The sequence below is a fragment of the Betta splendens genome, chromosome 22 (assembly GCF_900634795.4).
Source record: "Betta splendens chromosome 22, fBetSpl5.4, whole genome shotgun sequence".
NCBI classification, from domain to species: Eukaryota; Metazoa; Chordata; class Actinopteri; order Anabantiformes; family Osphronemidae; genus Betta; species Betta splendens.
The window spans coordinates 8,297,020-8,315,733 of NC_040900.2; the positions used below are offsets into that span (position 1 = coordinate 8,297,020).

Here is an 18,714-nt window from a genome sequence, read left to right on the forward strand (position 1 = left end):
CACTGGCTCCGGTTTAACGTGTTATTCTACAGTATATGCACTAAATCCTTCGTGATGAATAAGCAGCTTTTCGAGATGATAAATTAGTGTGCGATCTGCTTTACACTGAACTTCAGCTTCACATTTCATTTCGCGCCAGTGCGTCGCATTGGGACAAACGCACACGGGAAGGCGCTCGGAGCCGCGTCTTCATTAATGACCCAGCACTGATTCAAACAGGCCGCGTGTTAATGCTCATTAACGAGCGGCAGACTGTTCGGTGGCCAAGGCTCGGTTTCGCCTGTCGTCTCCGCAGGCTCCGCGCTGTGATCTGCGCCGGCAATTATATATGTGGACAGGAACTGGGGAAGTGTTACGGACGTTGGCGTGGGTTGCCATGGAAACACACAATCGTGTCAGATTATTTTCAGATACTGCTGCGATAATGGCACAAGTATGCGTGGTTTGAGAGGCTGACGGATAAACGCCACGATGAATGATGAATGGTGATCGGGTCAAAGCGCGACTTGGGCGACGTTTAGTGAATGAAGCGTCAATCCAACGTCGGTGGGTCTGTTGGTTTATACAGCATGCGGTATATTGGCGTTTGTCTGGTCGTCTGGTCTTAAATTCAGCCCACAGTGACCAGGACCCCCTGTAAGTGATATCTTAGTCATATGACAGGCACTACTGCCAGGAGGGAGGAAAACCTCATTCCTGCCATTCATAAACATTGTGTGTGTGTGTGTGTGTGTGTGTTTCCCCTCCGACCCCCCCCCCCCCCTCCGTCTGCTGCAGCACTAATATCATTAGAGGCCTTCTAGTAGTGGGCTGCACGTGTGGCACTCGATCACATGCACGTTTGTGTCAGACCTGAAGCAGTCAGCGGAGCCGCAGAGTGGCCTCAGATAGTGGAAATGCCAAGCAGTGTGGAACATCCTGAGGGACAGACCATTATATTTATAGAGACGAGCGACTTGACCTTCACTGCACATTGAGTATCAGCCATTTTAGTGCCGCTCCTTTAGATACTGAACACAGCATAATGGATCGGAGCTGCAGTGCAGTTAGTTAACTTCATCTTCAGCGTGTTACGGGCGATATTCTAATAATAGCGCCCTGCAATTCCATACTGTGGAGGGGACACGGGCTCCGCATTCGCTGCTTAACTGGCGCACAGTAAGTGGCGGCTTTCCAAAAGCGAATGCTCGGTGGAATCACGGTTTGTGCTGCTGTGCGGGGAAACCGCGGCGCGTGCGTGGGCTCTTGAACTCAGAGGCGAGTTTGAGGCCCCGTCGTTCTGCTGCGAGAGCTCCCGCCGCCGTCGAGCACGCGGTCGCTCCGCGTCGCAGAGTGGGCGCGTGCAGGACGGTGGGAGCAGGTGAAGTATTTATAGCTGTGCAAGTTACATTGTGTTGAGAGGCTGACGCGTCACGACCATAAATCTGGTGGAAACGAGGTCAAGACAGTTGAACATCTGCTGCGGCTCAGAATCACAAAGTGTTAAGATCCTTTGAACGATACGTTGACTGTAGTCAAGTTAAACTACAAAAAAAGTAAAGAAACGGAGAGAACATCCTAGAAAACGCTGTAAATGTCTGTTTTGCTGACAGTATTAATATATTGGCTTCCGGTGCAAATGTTTTCATTTTGCAAGATTATGGTTTTGAACACGGTTTCGGACAACGCCGTCTGGTTTTTATCTAAACAGCGTCAGCACTGATCGGTTGCCGGTTTGTGATGAAATCTCCTCCTGGGAAAGTTTTTGACTCGACACCGACGCTGTAACATCCGTCGTGCCGCACTGAGCTCATACGTCTGAATCACAGGATGAGCTTCGCAGCTGCACATAATCTGCGGCATTGTCCCAGTTCTTTTTATTTTTTTTATTTTTTTTTCTCGCCATGCTAATGACACCCTCATCACGACTCTCTCCATTCACAAAGCAAATCCTGTCGTGACGGGAGGAACTGGCTCGGAGCGGGCTGTGGGTGTCTCAGGATTCGGAGGACGCTGCTAATTTCTGCAGCAGCAGCCGCGCGCCGCCTTTTCACCGAGTTCCTCTCGACGTACGCGCGCTGAATGGGACCGCGCTGTGGGGGGACGCACATTCGGAGCTGCGGCTGCCGCGTGATTACAGCCTTTCACGCGTGCGCTCGCGTGCACTAACGCGTCTGTATAAATAATCCTAATGAGCGTCTACCTGAATGAACGCGCGCCTGCGCCCACATCACACGGGTAGACGGTTCAATCGGGGCGTGAATGGACTGTGGGCTGTGCAGAGGTGCGATGGGATGTTCGGCTCTATGCACCATGACACTGTGTGTGTAGCGTGAGGCAGCTGTGAGGACGGCGAGAGAGAGAGAGAGGGAGAGAGAGGGAGGCAGCAAAAGCGTCCTTTAACGTGGGCTGTTGTGTAATCCCTCCCAGGGCCCCTTTGCTATTTTTGTGCCTGGGTCCGCACGTCACGGTTGGGTATTTTCTCTGGTGACTAGCTCGCATCAATAGATCTTCTAATGTACACCCAGGCAGCCAGCAGCTCCATGACCGAGGGGACTTTATCGCGCTCATTTATTTCATTATCCTTATCCAGGCGTGAGGAGAATGGAGGGACGCGCTCCGCGGCGTGAGGAATGTCACGTGTGACTGTCGATATGGGACCGGGGACCGTCCAAATGTCAGGTTTGTATGCGGATCGTGTTTGATACGTGAATGTCAGCGTCTCTGTGTCCCCGTCAGACCGTGGGCTTTGTGTCAGTCCGATCACGGCGGGGACTGTGGGATAGCGCTGCATGCCGCGCGCCGCGTTGCTGCCGCTGCACCGCCGAGGCTCGCGCCGTCCGGCCTCGACGCCGGTCCATCTCCCTATGATTATTCATGGGTTTGTTGTCAGCGTGACGCTCCGCGCCCGTTCCCTTTAATGGCCCAACGTAGCCGCTAATGATGTAATGCGGCGGCACGGCGGCGCTCCCCCACGGCCGTGCGCGGACGGCGCTAAGGGACGAGCCCCGCGTCCGTCCGTCCGTCCGTCCGTCCGCCGCTCGCGCGCGCGCGCGTCTCCGTCCGCGCGGACATACTGTACCAGCGTCGGCCCACGGTCGTCCCGAAACACACCTACCGCCGCCCACCTGCCTCCTGTCGTCGCGCGTCATTGCTGCTGTGTCATATATCGGGGTGTCGGTTCGGCGCTTGTTGCCGGGAGAGGGAGGAATTCGCGATGAAAGTGCTAAAATAGTAGTCGCACGGAGCCCGAGTCTGCATCGGGCAGCTCCGTTCCCTCTGTACCGGGCTCAGTTCAAAGGTATGTATTGTTAGTGGGGGTCTTATCTCGCTGTCACTCTACACCCATATTCCCCTTCCCACCTCTCGTGGCTCACAGAGGATGGAAACTAAGCAATGAGGTCAGACCGACCTTGAAAGAGAGAGAGAGAAAGAGAGAGCGAGCTCCCTGCCAGGCCTGAATTGTGTTACCTCACTTAGTTTACCCCGTAAACCTCCCCGTTCAAACACGGATGGTTCTGATAGGAGGCACCCCCCCTCCTCCCCCTCCTCCTTCATACAGTACGCCTTCGCTATGTTTTTCCCTCTATCCTGCTCCGGAGGAAGCCCTCAAATGTGCCTGAAAGCAAATCTGCGAGCAGAGGGAACGGGCACCGAACCGGAGGAACCCAAACGGGCAGACCGTCCGCTTCCGAGCATCTGTCTGCATCGCGAGAGTCACCTTGGACTTACATCCTCCGGTTGGTACCGGAGGAGCGTGTGGCGTGCTAACAAAGGAAGAGAGGGAGCGACGGAGCGAGCGCGAGTCGGAGGATGTCCTAATTAAGGGGAACTCAGAGGGTTTGAACCAGATAATCTTACATAACCTCGTTAGGGAGGACACAGCATTTGATACTGAGAAGATGGAAATGACGTGCCCTCAGAGACACATCCCCACGGTAGGAAATTAAAGTGTATGGCAAAAGCAATTGACTTTTATTCACGGCAGTGTCCAGCGTGTTTGGACACAGTGCCTCCTGCAGAGGCAGCGACAGCAAACAGGTTAAAAGCCTTTAAATCCCACAGGAGGCAAACAACCTGCACTTGTTATACCATACAACAGTTAGTAGATGGTGCCTCATCCCTCATGCTTGATCTGTGCAGCTCTGTTATTGGCATGTGAACGTCTACTACCTTATAAATACGTCCACAGGGTTCAGTAAATGTGGGGCATCTGCCAGAGATGAGGCACCTTTGGGGAGGCGGTTACTGTAAAAGGGATTTTTTTTCCATTCCTGCTGTGATAGAGCTCATTATGAATTTTATAGTCCAGTTTTATTGGGGCGACTTTTGGGGGGAGAAGCCTGAAATAGCTCTTGGGCTAAAGATGTGGATTTATCACCAGGGTTCAACTTTCTCCAACTCCATCTCCTTGCTCAACCATCCACACTTGAGCTAACTGTGGATTGTGTCTCGTTTCTTTCAGGTGACCCCTCCCTGCCATCGATTCACATGTGCGCTAATATCACCACAGTTACATAACAGATATTGTCCTTGAAAATCGATCCCAAACAAAGTGACATTGGATGCATGGAGTCAGTTGAAACTACTGCAGGGGTGAGGAGCTCCGCGGAGGGTCAGGGCGGACATGTGGCAAAGAAAAAGGGCACATCAGACACCACGCAGGCTGGGAGGAGTCCCTCCGTTGAGCTGGAAGGCAAGGGATGGCACCAACAACGGCAGAGCAGCCAGAGCAGAGACACGTGTGGTTTCAGTGAAATGTCTGACTCAGGGAAATCACTGCAGTTAGAGGAGCAACACTCCCAATCCGCAAGCCACCAAGTCTACGAGGTGTCCTCATATCCTGTGCATTCACCGAAACAGAAAGCGGTCAGTCCCGCATGCCACAAGAAGTCTCCCAGCTCACCTGAAGTCCAACAGCAGGGGGGGATGGATCAGCTGTCAGAGGCCGCGTGTAAGGTGGAACCCAAGCCGCAAAAGCCTGGGAAGTATGTCTGTGATTACTGCGGAAGGGCATGTGCCAAACCCAGCGTGCTGAAGAAACACATTCGCTCGCACACGGGGGAGCGGCCCTACCCATGTGTCCCCTGCGGGTTCTCCTTCAAGACCAAGAGCAACCTATACAAGCACAGGAAGTCCCACGCTCACTCCGTCAAAGCTGGAACCGTGCCATTCTCAGAACTGGGTTCCTTCAATGCCAACGCAGAGCAGGGCTCCTTCGAGGGCGAGGGAGAGTTGTTCTCCGACGCCGAGCAGAGCACGGACACGGACGAGGACGCGCTCAACGACCCGCTGCTGCTGCTGGACTCGCCGGTGGAGGCGTCCGATAACACCGCTGTAAAGGTGCTGAATCTCATTTCTCAAAGAAGGGGAGCCACGTCGACGCCGGCGCAGGACGGCTCGTCCCAGCCGCAGGAGACCAACGCGCCTCCCGCCGAGGCCGGCCGCGCCATCCAGTCGTGCACCATCAAGCAGAGGCTCGCGCTGAGGCTTTCCGAAAAAAGAAGCAGCGACTCCGACCACAACCTGTCGCTGCCAAGTCAGTCCAGCAAGGGCAGCACCGATTCTGGCTACTTCTCTCGCTCCGAGAGCGCGGAGCACCAAGCCGGGCCTCCGAACACCAACGCAAAATCCTACCAGGAAATAATGTTTGGGAAGTGTTACAGACCGAGCCCCAAACAGACAACGGCATTCACGGCCTGCAGCACAGACTCAGATGAATACGTTGGAAGGCAATCAGAGAAAGGCGTTTCCCGCGTGTTCACCCAAGAGAAAGACACGGTGGAGTCGATCAAAATAAACAGCAAATCGTTCACGAGAGAGGAGGTTAAAGAGCCCCAGTTAGACGCTGGCTCCGACGTCGGGCCTCTGATGAGGAGCAACTCCATGCCAACATCTTCAGCAGCGTGCCTGACGATGCCTCAAGCCCTGAGAGGCAGCCACTCGTTTGATGAGAGAACGAGCACCGGGGGCATGAGGAGACTGAGGCGGCAAGCTGCATTCGAGCTCTCCGCGCACGACGGCCACGCCGACGCCGACGGCCACGGGAAGACGAGCGAGAGGGGCCTTTCGCCCACGGGGCTGGAAATGGAGAATCAACCCTCCTCCGTGGTGGCTAACGTGAGCCATCAGAGACACGCCATGGAGCTGGCGACGAGGAAGCGCAGGAAGGAGAAGAGGGAGGAGGAGGACGCGCCCGGACTGTACGAGGGCCATCGCGAGCAGTGCGACGAAATGTCGGATCCGAGCAAAGACTACGATTCGAAACAAGCTGCGCTGGGCATCATGGCTTTAGCCCGAGGCCATTCTCTGAGCATGCTGGCGCAGATGGACAGATGTGACATGGACACGTCTGCGATTCCTGAAATTCGCAAAACATTAGGAAATGTTATTTCAGTCATTCAACACACGAATTCCATCAACAGGCCCCACTCTGAGCAGCCAGAAGCCTACAAGTATGGGCAGAGGCAGGAAAGCAGTTCTTCATTTCAGTCCATGGAGGCAAGTGAATCGTATGAGATGGAGAGGAGCGACGGCCGACTACAGCCCCCACTGCAAATGGGCCCCAAACTGGTGCGGCAGCCCAACATACAAGTCCCTGAGATCAGGGTCACGGTGGAGCCCGACAGCCCAGAAAAAGCGACCGAGGTGCAAGTGAAGGAACCAGAGAAGCACATGGAAGAATTTCAGTGGCCTCAGAGGAGTGAAACTTTAGCACAATTCCCTCCGGAAAAGCTTCCTCCGAAGAAGAAAAGGCTCCGCTTAGCCGACATTGAGCACTCCTCCGGTGAATCGAGCTTCGAGTCGGCCTGCACCAGCCTGTCCCGCAGCCCGAGCCAAGACAGCAACCTATCCTACAGCTCCACATTCTCCTTCGACAGGGAGGACAGCCTGAAGTCTGCCTCGCCGGCCCGGCAGGAGGACTTGGCCAAACCGCTGGAGCTCCTGTCGGTGCCGGGGAGCGGGCACTCCCTCTCCGTGCTCCACCAGCGCCAGCAGCACGAGATGAGGCGCTCGTCCTCGGAGCAGGCGCCGTGCGACTTGCGCAGGGAGTTCCCGGAGATACGCAGCGTGTCCTTTGACTACGGCAGCCTCTCGCCCACGGCCAAAATTAGACTCGCAGACGCGGGCGCCGGGCACTCGGCCGCGAAGGAGAGGCGGAGGGGGAACCTGGTGCGACAGGAGTCTCTGAATATGGACACTGAGGTGTCACAAAGCCCATCGCAAGTGTTTGCACAGTGCCTCAGTGGCAGCGCCCCTCCGTTCACAGCCGTCGCTGCTCTGCCTCAGACTTTGCCAATATTTTCTGCCGGGAATACTTTCCCCCAGCTGTCACACCCCAGCCTGTTAGTTCCTGTTAGGATACAGACTAACGTTCCCTCCTTCGGCAGTATCACATACACCTCTGTGTCACAGGTTTTTGACAATCAGTACGCCAGTGTCAGCTCCACCACGGGCCCTCAGTCGTCACGTCTCCTCGATCCCCACAGCGTATTGGCTTACAGCAAACCGCCGCTGACACACACCCTGAATGTCGAAGCCCTTGACTTGTCATCCGCTAAGCTCAAAACAGGCATCCCCCTCTCGCTGACCTCCAGGACGATATCGACCACCAACGCGTCCAGCGGCGGCGCGAACAAAAGGATGCTGTCGCCTGCCAGCAGCCTGGACCTGTTCATAGAGGTCAAGCAGCAGAAACGCGTCAAGGAGGAGAGAATGTTCGGGCAGATTGTGGAGGAGCTAAGCGCCGTGGAGTTGGGGAAATGTAACATGAGCGAGGAGACGGGGCAAAGGTCAGAGGTACAGGGTGAGGATGACTCACGCAGGGGCGAATTCATCACACTTCAGCAGAACGTGGCCGAGGCCTCAGAGCTGAGCATCGAGTCAGCTATGGAAAGCAGCCCCCTGGGACCCGGCTCACCGCCCTACTCCATGATATCACTCAGCGACGGGAAAGACGCTGGCACGGAGAAGCGGGCGCCGATGGACACGGCGGCGCAGCTGGTGGCCAGTCAAGACGTCCTGATCTCAGAGGTCGAGCATTCGAGGCTGTTAGCTCAGTTTCCAAGCCTCCGCACGACAACAGGTGTGAGCTGGTGTTTTCTCAACTACACCAAGCCGAGCTGCTCGCACAGCAGCGCCCCCTACGCCTCCGTCTACGCCGCCTGGTGCGTGAGCGCCCACAACCCGAACCCGCTTGACCTGAGCACCGGCGCTGCCCTGGCTCTGCTGCGATCCAGGCAGAAGGGGGGCGGGGTTATATACACGCTGGCCGCCATGTGCCAGCCTGGCACGGGAAAACTGGTGTCATCCCTGGTCCTGTGGAGGCAGACCGTGGAACAGGTGAGAAGATGGGTCCTGTTTCTCTACTTACTGTTGTTGCTGTTACTGGCAGCTCTAAATATCAGGGGGTATAATAGGAGGTACATGTATTTAAGCCTGAAGCACCTTTTCATAGTTTAGTCATTTTTTGTGAATGTCTAGAAATATATATCATATAATAATAATAATATAATAAATATTTATCCTCTGGTGCTGATGATGTCATAAGCGCATCACTTGTTCTACAAATCACGTTCACAAGAACATGCACTGAACTCCAAGACTATATTCATGTAACTAGCGCTCAATTACCATGCTGGATACATACATACAGACATGATCAATGAGTGAACTGCTATACAATTCAGATTTACCCACATGCTGCTGAGACTGTAACAGATTGCTGTTAACAGTGTGTTATTCCCTTTGGTTCAGCTGCAGAGGAAACCGGAGGCCAAAGAGGGGGACGTCACCTACGGGAAGAAAGTGAAAGACATCAGCTGCAGAGTGAAAACTGCCAAAGAGGAGTGGAAAGAGAGGGAGGCTTCCACCACTCAACCGGTGCCAACGCGCATTAAGATCTTTGAGGGAGGGTAAGTCATAAACACCATGATAGGATGTGGCATCCAGAGACTGTTTTATTCCGATGTTTCATTAAAATATAAAACATGCCCCGGTTTAGGTACAAGTCCAATGAGGATTATGTGTACGTCAGAGGTCGAGGCCGGGGAAAATACATTTGTGAAGAGTGTGGCATCCGCTGTAAGAAGCCCAGCATGCTGAAAAAACACATCCGGACCCACACAGATGTGAGACCGTACATCTGTAGGGTCTGCAACTTTGCATTTAAAACTAAAGGTAGACACGCGGCCTGGATGTCCTTTACATGTAAGTGACAACCAACAAAAACAAACCAGTTCCTGGTGTTTGTGTCCACCTACAGGAAACCTGACCAAACACATGAAGTCAAAGGCTCACATGAAGAAGTGTCTGGAGCTGGGCGTGTCAGTGACGATGGATGAAACAGAGATACAGGAGCACGGTAAGAAACACGCGTTCGTATGTAAAAACACACAACAAAGCTGTTTCTTGCTGTAGTCGCCAAGATGAATTTGTTGTTTTTGCTTTTTAGCCGACGACGCCCAACACGAGCCCAAGACAGAGGCCGCGGTCACAACCAAACACCAGTTCTCAGACGCCGAGGACTCCGACGGCATGGACGAAGACGAGATCGACGAAGATGACGACGAGGACGACGACTACGAAGGCGACTCCACTCCGAAGCTGCATTCAAGAAGTACAAGCCCTCAGCCGTGTGGAGTCACCTCGGTGTCGGTCACGGCCTCCGTTGTGGTTCACGGCTGCCCCCTCGCTGCCCTGCCCGGCGCCAACATCCGCCAGCAGGCCTCGGGCAGGCGGACGGGCTCGGACCTCAGGCCGCTCCTCGGTACCGACCGGAGGGAGAAGTCCGTGGACGAAGACTCCCTGACCATGCTGTCCCCGGACCAGGCCGGCTTCCTCTTTGATCCCTACTCTTCTTGTCTGCTGTCTCCTGGCTGGGAGTCCCCCATCAGGGAGCCCTCCCCCTCGCGTCCGCGCTACCCGTCTCCTAGGCGAGAGCTCTCCCCGCGAGGTCGCTCCTCGACCAGATGGGACGCGTCCCCGCTGAGGCCTGGCTCGCCCGGCTTCGCGCCCATTCAGCACCTCTCGCCGGTCTCCATGGAGCGGCCGCTGTCCCCCGGCTTGGAGCTGGCCGGGAAGCGGGAGTCCTCGCTCAGGGGTCGGCAGAGAGTTGTGCTGAGGGCTGTTTCGCCGCGTAGAGGCTCGCACCAGCACAAAGGCAGCGACAAAGCCCGGAATCAGGCGAAGATGGAGATGGCTCAACAACAAGGAGCTTTTGAAATGGAAATGGTAAGTAGCTTGTTTTATGCTCTATATATATCTGTAGCTATCTATTAGTCCTTAGCTGTCAGATGAGATTTGTACGGAAAAAAATGAAGCACCACAATGAATCCTGATGTTTCATCGTCCTTTTCATATTTCTGCACCATTATTCATAGTCTCACATGAGAAATGATCCTGGCGATGTTAAAGCCACCCCTAATGCTGCCAATATGTCGTTTCAGGATCAAAGGAGCAGCTTGGCTTCTTCTGTGCTCGTTGCTGCCAGTTCACATCACCAGAACATCCTCAGCCACCTCCCTCTCCACTCGCAGCAGCAGGCCCACACCCTGCTCCCCGTCGTTCCCGTCGGAGGGCTCCAGATGTTGCACTCCCCGCCTTCTTCCAGCACCGACGTTGCCCCGTCTCCTGAGCCGAGCCCCGAGAGCAGCGAGGGCCAGCGTCACAGCGGCGGGGGGGGTTCTGTCCCCGGCGCTGAGGCGGGGGGAGAGGACGTCGCGGGCCAGAACCAGGTCACTCAGGAGAAAAGCCCCAACCCAGACATCAGGGACAGCAGACAGGAGGAGAACGTCCAGACGTGCTTGAAAGCCATCGCCTCATTGAAGATTACCACAGAGGACCCGCATTAGGACCCTGTTGGACTCCAATCCGATCCAGCAACAGATGCCGTCTGCTACACCTGCAACCTTGTTGTCCTCAGCCCTTTAGGCACATAACCATCTTTATCCTGTTAGAGGCAATACAGTGACACTTTCTTCAGTCTTACTCATACAGACAGTTCCTTTAAAACCTGAGTGAAGCTAAAACCTTCACAGTGTAGAAGAAAGCCACCCGGTCTCTTTGAAACGACAGGGTGAGAAGCAGGAAGTTCAGCAAGGTGGAGATTCTTTATTGGGTGGAGGTGCAATATGGAAAGATGCTAATATGCCTTTGTTTGACATAGTAGTTTGCGTACAATTGCACATAAATTATATTTATGGATTATGTCCTTAACATATACTCCTTCTTAGATGCATACAAACAGTGTATTTTATTGTATGTGTACTTTGAAAATAGACTTGTTTAATGTACTCATATCAAAGTGTGATGCAGTAGTGCAGTACATACAGACTATTTATAAGGGGAAAAGTATGTGTATTATAAAACAGTCTGACCAAATTTTAAGTAGACGCTTCTTGTGCAGTTTGGTGTTTCTAAATCAAGCGGCAAGAGTCTGTGCCTTTAATTTGCTTTTCGTCCTTTTGTTACCAGAAGGCTATTGTTGAATAAGGAAAACCGTGGCGGTACTGTGTTCACAGGTGTTTGCTTTATCTTCTTTTTTCTTTTGTTTTTTGTTTTTTTGTCGACAAATGCAGCTTGATTTATGTGAAGCAACCTTAAGAAACGTTTCCGTTGCGTTTTTTTCCTTAATGTTGTGGTTTTTATCCTGCATGGAATTTGCTCTTGCACAAAATAGAGGAAGTTAACATGTAATTACAAATACTGTAAGATGTATTTATATATTAGAACATAAGCACTTATTGATACTGGTAAATATTTGACTACTATTTATATGGTATATCTGTACTTATGCAGCAGTGATGCAGTTATGCAGTGAGCCACGCAGGCATTGCTTTTGATCTCACGTCTTTGCTCCGAACTGCGTTTCTTTTCTCTTTTCTGACCATTTGCGTGTTCCGACGATGCACTTTCCTCCTTATCACATGTAACCGACGTGGTCGGCGGAAACCGAAGGAGCGAAGCATGTTACGTTCTCCTGCGGTTTGGAAACATTCCAGTTGTGTTTTTTTTTGTCCACATTTCTCATTGTGCGAAAACGCGTCGCACACAAACCCAAGGGGCTATGATGATCAGTCAACACAGCGTTCTCTCGCACTTCAAAGCGTAACTGGATGAATCAATATTACTTACTGTAAGAAATACTGAAGTAATGATGCTAACAGCGTTGACTATTACTGTGCTTCGGCTCAAAATGTAGGTAATTGTTCACCAAATGCATTATTTCTTCTTTGTATATATACGTGTATTTTTATGATTTAAACTATTTTTGCAGTGTTGAATTCTGAAAACTTTTTATGTGGATTGTTTATATCTCTTTAAGAGGTAACATGCCTGCAGTTGACATAACGGAGGTTTAATGAGGGCGAAAATAGCACAGTGTCGATTGCTACTCATCTTAAAAAAAAAAAAAATCACATACTGAAGTGTTACGTTAACAGTGTGAGATGGATTTGGAAATCTGTTCAATCATGTTTACATAAAGCATTTTTACAGGTGCACTCGCTTTACGTTTGTGTTCCCGCCTTTGAAGATGGACGTAGCTTGGGTTTCATGGTTATGTGATCTTGTTTGTCGTGATTACAGTGCAGAACGCTCCTAAAATGTGAAGAGGGGGTGGCGCTTTTTATTTGCCTTTGCATACAGTACGTATTCAGATTGTGTTTTGTTGTTCCGTTTGATTTGTGTATCCATACTTTTCTGAACTGCATTGTGCCTCTCAACTCTATGAATTTCCCTGAGGACAAATCATTTTACCTCTTAGTGAACAATTTTGTGAGGGGGGGGTGGGGGGGTGGGTGGCTCAGTAGCCAATCTGCTGTTTAGCTACTTGCATCAAAACTGGTTAGTCAGGACGGAGTGCCTCTTTTATGCTATGGGGAATTTATTGTTTGGTGCTCTACTTTTTCAGATTAAATTCAAAATTGTTTTAAAGGAATATACTTCTAACCCAGCGATGTGTGTTGCTGTTTATTTTCCGCTTTGCCGACGTCTCCACTTTTTACCCCCTGCATAATTCACAGCTGCTCAAATTTAAGGACAGGAGGCAGAGTCTTCAGATGCAATCCTTCACATTTCATCTTCAGGGGGCTGAATAGAAAAAAAAAAAAGAACTCCAGAGTGAAAAATTGGAGCCACTCCTACCGGTGACATCCTCTGGTGAACGATGATTACTGCAGTCATAACTCGGAATAAGGCAAATAAATCAATGCTTCCAAAAATAGCCTGTACCTTCAGGATAATATTCCATTACGGTACAGTTTGCAGCCTAACTGCATCACCAACGCGGTGCCTGTAGCGCAGGTTAACGCTTGCAGGTGAGGAAATAACTGTAATCTTGCAGCTCTGACGCCCGTCTCTGGCTTGAGGAGGAGGCCTGTTCTAATTCTGGCCAATCAGAGCGACAGCTCGTTTTTTCCTATCTAGCTCAGCGACTGGTGCTGTCAGGCCCATTAGTTAGAATAATTACATGGCGACTAACATCATCCCATCTTAAAATAAAATTAGTGATCGCCTGCTTTGGAGCAGCGGTGGCGTCACCTAAAATGGCTGCTTGTGGTAAAAAAAATGTTTTACAGCGAGCGTACAGTGAGGTGCTGCTGCGGTTACAATGGCAGAGCTTCTGTGTCCTCCTCCCTCTCCCAGCTCAGACTGAGCCGGGCTCCTCTGGGTTATTTTGAGGTGGTCTTATCGCAGCTGCTGTATCTGTAGTGGCAGCCTGTCCAAGCCCCTCACCACTCTTTCCTTTTCCCTTCTGGCCCTTAGTCCTGGTAAGACCCTGCCTGCTTGTTACCCTGCTTCTTCACAGCCATTTAGCATTTAAGATATTATAAAACAAATCAAATTATTCGCTTTTACACGGATTCCAATTCTATTCATATCCTTGAAGGAAACGATGAGTTTATTTAAATGTGAATGCTTTTTAACTGTGACAGATTTGTTGAAGTTTTGAGACTTGCCTCTGTTACTTCTTAACAACTGATTGATATTTATTTGGTGAAAGAATCTCGATTTTGTAGCATTAGTGTAGTTGTGGATTGTGTAGAACGCTGTTTGAGCCCAAAGTCTTTTCAGCTATTCAACTCCGTCCCTCCTTTAAAAACACTGAATATAAATGGGTTGGCTTATGTAACATTGATGTTTTTATAGTAGCTGGAGAATGCAGCTTTTACATGCACAAGGACTGACATTGACATCAATAAGAGTGGATTAGAAATAAATAAATAACTTGCCCATATTAAGAAGTTCCTAAAATAGCCTGTGGGGTCTGGAACAGGTGCCATGTGCTCTGCTTGTGAAGGCTGCGCCAGCTTTATGCACGTAAACAGCACCACAGCAGCAACATAGAAGTAATGGGGCAATATAGAAAGTGTTTCAGTGGCTTCGGTGGTAAATTAAGAAGCTTTGCTAACGCATAGACAACTTGAAAGGAAAGAAAAAAGTAGGAATTGTTCTAACAGCTCTGAACTAAAAACCAACTGTTATCGAGGTGATTTCCCTTTATCTGAATACTTAGTGTATTTGATGAATGGTGTAAAATAGGAAACACATGATGGGAGGAATACGTCTTTCTACACAGAAACTCCCCTCCCTGTTGGTTCTGGAGCAGAATAATGGAGGTTTGTCAGGAGAACAGTGCTGCGCCCGCGGTTCCTGAGGCGTCGCCAGCCGAGGGTCAGCACATTGACCTGACAGAAGACCTGGGCCAGCAGCTGGAGGACATCATTAGCACCTACCAGGCTGCGGAGGTTCCCACCGAGCCAGAGGACACGGAGGAGGTCACAGCCGTCAAAGAGGCAGACGCCCGCAAGGACCAGAAACTGGAGAGGAAGATGCTCAAAAGCCTAGGTTTCTAGTCTTTTCTTCCTAAATGTGTATGAATTTTTGATGAGGTGGCTTTCATTCGGCTCAGTCGGCAAAAATGCAAGTTGGGCTGAAACTGATATCGGACTCATAACTTGCATAAGCGCAAACATTTGCAACATGTTTGCTTCACATTCGGGTCTGATGCCAGCAATCTGCGCTGTTCAGGGCAGATACTGAGCTAGAACCTCTCTGTGGCTGCTAGGCAAAGAAGCCATGGTGCTGATGCAGAGTCTCAGCAAACTGGACACGCCAGAGCAGAAACTGGAGGCCATCATCAAGAAGCACGCTGAGCTGGTGAGTAGAGGACGAACGAAAGCTATGAGCGGTGAGCGATGACGTCCACGCACTGTGCGCGCTTTGCAGTTGGAGGAGCATCGCGGCGATCAGAAACAGCTGAAGGTTCTGCAGAAGAAGCTGCTGCAGGTGATGAAGGAGAAGGACCAGCTGCAGAGCGAGCACAGCAGGGCCGTGCTGGCGCGCAGCAAACTGGAGGGCCTGTGTCGAGAGCTGCAGCGGCACAACAAGACCTTGAAGGTAGCGGCCGTGTTGGTGGACGTTCAGGGCAAAAACAAACGGATACTTTTACTTAACCTTGTCCTTTAGCCCGCGGCAGGTTTGCTAATTGGAGCGGCAGCTAATTAACTCAGAGGCCGCTCGTGTAAAACATTAAACGGGGCTGTTCATTTTTAGCCAGGACGACGTCCGGGGCGAAACTGCCGACGACTAAATAACAATGTGTTTATGGTGACTGTGGCGCAGGAGGAGACGCTGCAGAGGTGCCGCGAGGACGACCTGAAGAGGAAGGAGATCACCACCCACTTCCAGGGGACGCTCGGCGAGATCCAGGCCCAAATCGAGGAGCACAGCAGCCGCAACACCAAGCTGTGCCAGGAGAACAGCGCGCTGGCGGAGAAGCTGAAGGGACTCATTTCACAGTACGACCAGCGCGAGGCGGTAAAGGAACTAGAACCTTAGAGGACGCCTTTAGTCATCTTTACCATTAATCCCTCTGACTGTGGGAACTGATGCATCAGCATCCAGACAAACCCACCGTCAGCAGGTTGTGCTTCCATGCACATTGTGAACTTTACTGCGCGGCATTAGCAGCAGCTAATAGACATATGGAGAACAATGAGGGAGAGACTCACATACCTGCGCTGATGTGCATCTATTAAACCCATGAAATATTTGCTCTTACATTTCTTAGTTACAGTATTTCACTTTTACGCGGCCAACGTTCCTCGCCCAAGAAATCAAACAACTTTCTGTGTGAAAACAACTCGTAAATTCAGCTGAATGTCTTCCAGAACCTGGAGAAGGTCTTTAAGCACCGAGACCTGAAGGAGAAGTTGCTGGAGACCAAACTCACGCAGGCCAACGTGATACTGAAGGAGGCCGACGACAAGCACAAGCTGGAGAGGGAGCACGTACGTGTTGTTTATCGGATTTGTGGAGCGCCGCGGGCGCTTCAATAACCCGCCCGCAATAATTCTCCTTTTCATGGAACATTTCAATATTCCACAGCTGCTAAAACAGGCGGCGGAGTACAAATTGCAAGTGAAGCTGTTGAAAGAGGGGGAGCTTGAAATGAGGAAGCAGGTACAGTAGCAGGGGCTGGTGAGCAGAGCTGCTTTTCTCTCTCTGAGGGCCACAGTAACGTGTGCCTCAACTCCCCCACGCAGCTCGACATGTACTCCCAGAAGTTTGACGAATTCCAGGGCACCGTATCAAAGAGTAACAGCGTCTACAGCAGCTTCAAACAGGACATGGACAAAGTAAGAACATTTGAAGTCAACTTTACACCTTTAGGTGTATTATTAGTTTTATCCACCTCTGCAAAAACACAGGACGGTGACAAACTGTGAAATGCTACATGTGCCAGCTATTTTTAGACTTAACGTGATTTTTGTTGTTCGCTTTAGATGGCCAAGAAAATGAAAAAGCTGGAGAAGGAGTGTCAGTCATGGAGGACTCGCTTTGATGCCTGTAATAAGAATCTCATCGACATGGTGGCAGATGTAAGAAGCGTTATTTTCAAAAACTCACACTGAAGCAGTCGTTTTCCCACTTTGACCCGACGGCTCCGCATGTTTTATTCCTTTGCAGAAAGCAATTAAAGAGAAGGAGTTTGAACTCGTCACTCTCAAGAACCAGAAGCTCGAGAATCTGTGCAGGGCTTTGCAGGAGCAAAGGAAGAGTCTGTATGAAAAGGCTCATCCACAGGAGCTCAGCCCTGCTGCACCAGCCGAGGAGGAGGCCCCCGACGTACAGGCGGCCCCCGAGGGCCCCGAGGGCGACCAATCCACACAGAGCGCCGCTGCTCCTGCCCAGACGCCCCAATCGCCCCTCACCGAGGAACTGGACAGGCTCCGGGCTGAGCAGGCCCGTCTGAAGGAGATCGCATGCTCTTTCACCGTCTCTTATGTTGTACCCGCAGAGGCGTCCGTCGGCCAGTCGCAAGGCCTCCCTGAAGCCGAGCCGCAGCCGCACGGAGGAGCGGAGCGGAACGGCCTCCAGGACGCCCGAGACGACGCACAGCAACGACAGAGAGAACTGGAAATGGAGTCAGTGGATTAATGCTGCGAATACCGTGAACAAACAACCACCAGGCTGGCGTAATGTTCATAGCAATAAAAAGAAAAACGCCCGCTTTGAGTTCACTGTGTGAACCTGATATGTCAAGATTCATTATAACACCCACAGCAGGGACCAGCTTTTCTGACACCGAGATCAAAAACCTGACACCTTTCTTATTTCCTTGGAGCTATTTTAGGCTTTAGTGTTTGCAGTAGTAAAATCCTAATTCTCAGTGTTTAGTGACTCACTTCCGAGGCTCAGAACTGATTATTGTTAATGTGAGTATTAACAATCACATACTGTGACAGATTTTGAGACAAAGAAAAAACACTTCATTTAATTCACTTCTGAATTCTTGGTAAAAAGCATACAATTGGATGGGAGGTCACCAGTCCATCACAGGGCCACATACATACACAGACAGCCCAACTCCATGTCTTTGGACTGGAGGAAGGCTCCACACAGACAGGCACCCAGGCGACCCAGGAAGCAAAGAGTGCGAACCACTACACCACTGTGTCACAGCCAACGGAGAGTGATGTCGGAGCACTAAAGCTAAAATAACACTCAGAAAGCAAGTGTCAAAGGAAGAAAGAGCTGAGCCCAGTCTCCCAGCTCTCGTTGAAAACGAAAGAGCACTGTTGGACCTCGCTGAGGAGTGCACATAAAAATAGACATGCAGACATGTGTCCTACAGCTGGCAGGCGATTTATGGTCATACCATGAGTGGAGGCAGCAGGAGGCCTGAATGAACCCAAACACACTGGTATTACAGTACACTGATCCTACAAACGCTCTTAACAGGAATTATTCAAGCGACAACACAAGGGTTTGTTAATGTGCAACCTGTAGAACATAAAATGTAAGGTACTAATGCTTTTGATGTAGAAATCCAAAGAGCTGCAGCGTTTTATTCCTGCAGAGCATGGCTGATGGAGCACAGCTGCACAGATGCCTTTCTGCAGATTTTGGATGACAAGTTCTAACTGGGTGTTAAAATACTGGATGAAGCACGTTTCCTCGTAAATGCCAGCGCAGGAGACTGAGTTTGATCTATGTCGTTGCAGTACGACATGCTGCTGGACCTGGGCAGAAAGGTCAAGGGTCAACGATAGCTGAAATTTATACTTTTCTGATTTATAACTGCATGTGACACTGCAGATATATGTCTGCCTTTGGAAAGGATTCGCCTTTGCTAACGTGCTGCTCCAGTCCCGAGTCCAGAGTTTTTAAGGGGACTTCAATCAAATTCTTGAATTGATTGAAGTCCCATAAGAGGCCTTGATGTGC

At 50.9% G+C, this 18,714-nt stretch overlaps 2 protein-coding genes across 4 annotated transcripts; both read left to right on the forward strand.

The window, feature by feature from the left end:
- Window positions 1–1,401: 1,401 nt before the first annotated feature.
- hivep2b (HIVEP zinc finger 2b) lies at window positions 1,402–12,935 on the forward strand. Of its 2 annotated transcripts, none has more exons than XM_029139299.3 (7): window positions 1,402–2,661; window positions 4,445–8,322; window positions 8,737–8,894; window positions 8,984–9,159; window positions 9,245–9,343; window positions 9,434–10,212; window positions 10,428–12,935. In XM_029139299.3, exons 2-7 carry the CDS (start codon window positions 4,549–4,551, stop codon window positions 10,830–10,832), a joined length of 5,391 nt encoding a protein of 1,796 aa, XP_028995132.1. In that variant the 5' UTR covers window positions 1,402–2,661; window positions 4,445–4,548; the 3' UTR covers window positions 10,833–12,935. The 2 variants fall into 2 exon arrangements, with proteins under 2 accessions (XP_028995132.1, XP_028995133.1); XM_029139300.3 differs by lacking the exon at window positions 1,402–2,661 and adding an exon at window positions 3,302–3,917.
- Window positions 12,936–13,594: 659 nt separating this feature from the next.
- Window positions 13,595–17,502, forward strand: txlnbb (taxilin beta b). 2 transcript variants are annotated; one of them, XM_055505992.1, is made up of 11 exons: window positions 13,595–13,751; window positions 14,561–14,829; window positions 15,050–15,141; window positions 15,211–15,381; window positions 15,607–15,801; window positions 16,155–16,274; window positions 16,372–16,446; window positions 16,530–16,622; window positions 16,770–16,865; window positions 16,954–17,092; window positions 17,135–17,502. In XM_055505992.1, the coding sequence occupies exons 2-11, from the start codon at window positions 14,595–14,597 to the stop codon at window positions 17,422–17,424; spliced, it is 1,506 nt and encodes a 501-aa protein (XP_055361967.1). In that variant the 5' UTR covers window positions 13,595–13,751; window positions 14,561–14,594; the 3' UTR covers window positions 17,425–17,502. The 2 variants fall into 2 exon arrangements, with proteins under 2 accessions (XP_055361967.1, XP_028995219.1); XM_029139386.3 differs by having other exon boundaries at window positions 13,596–13,751; window positions 16,954–17,502.
- Window positions 17,503–18,714: the final 1,212 nt, after the last annotated feature.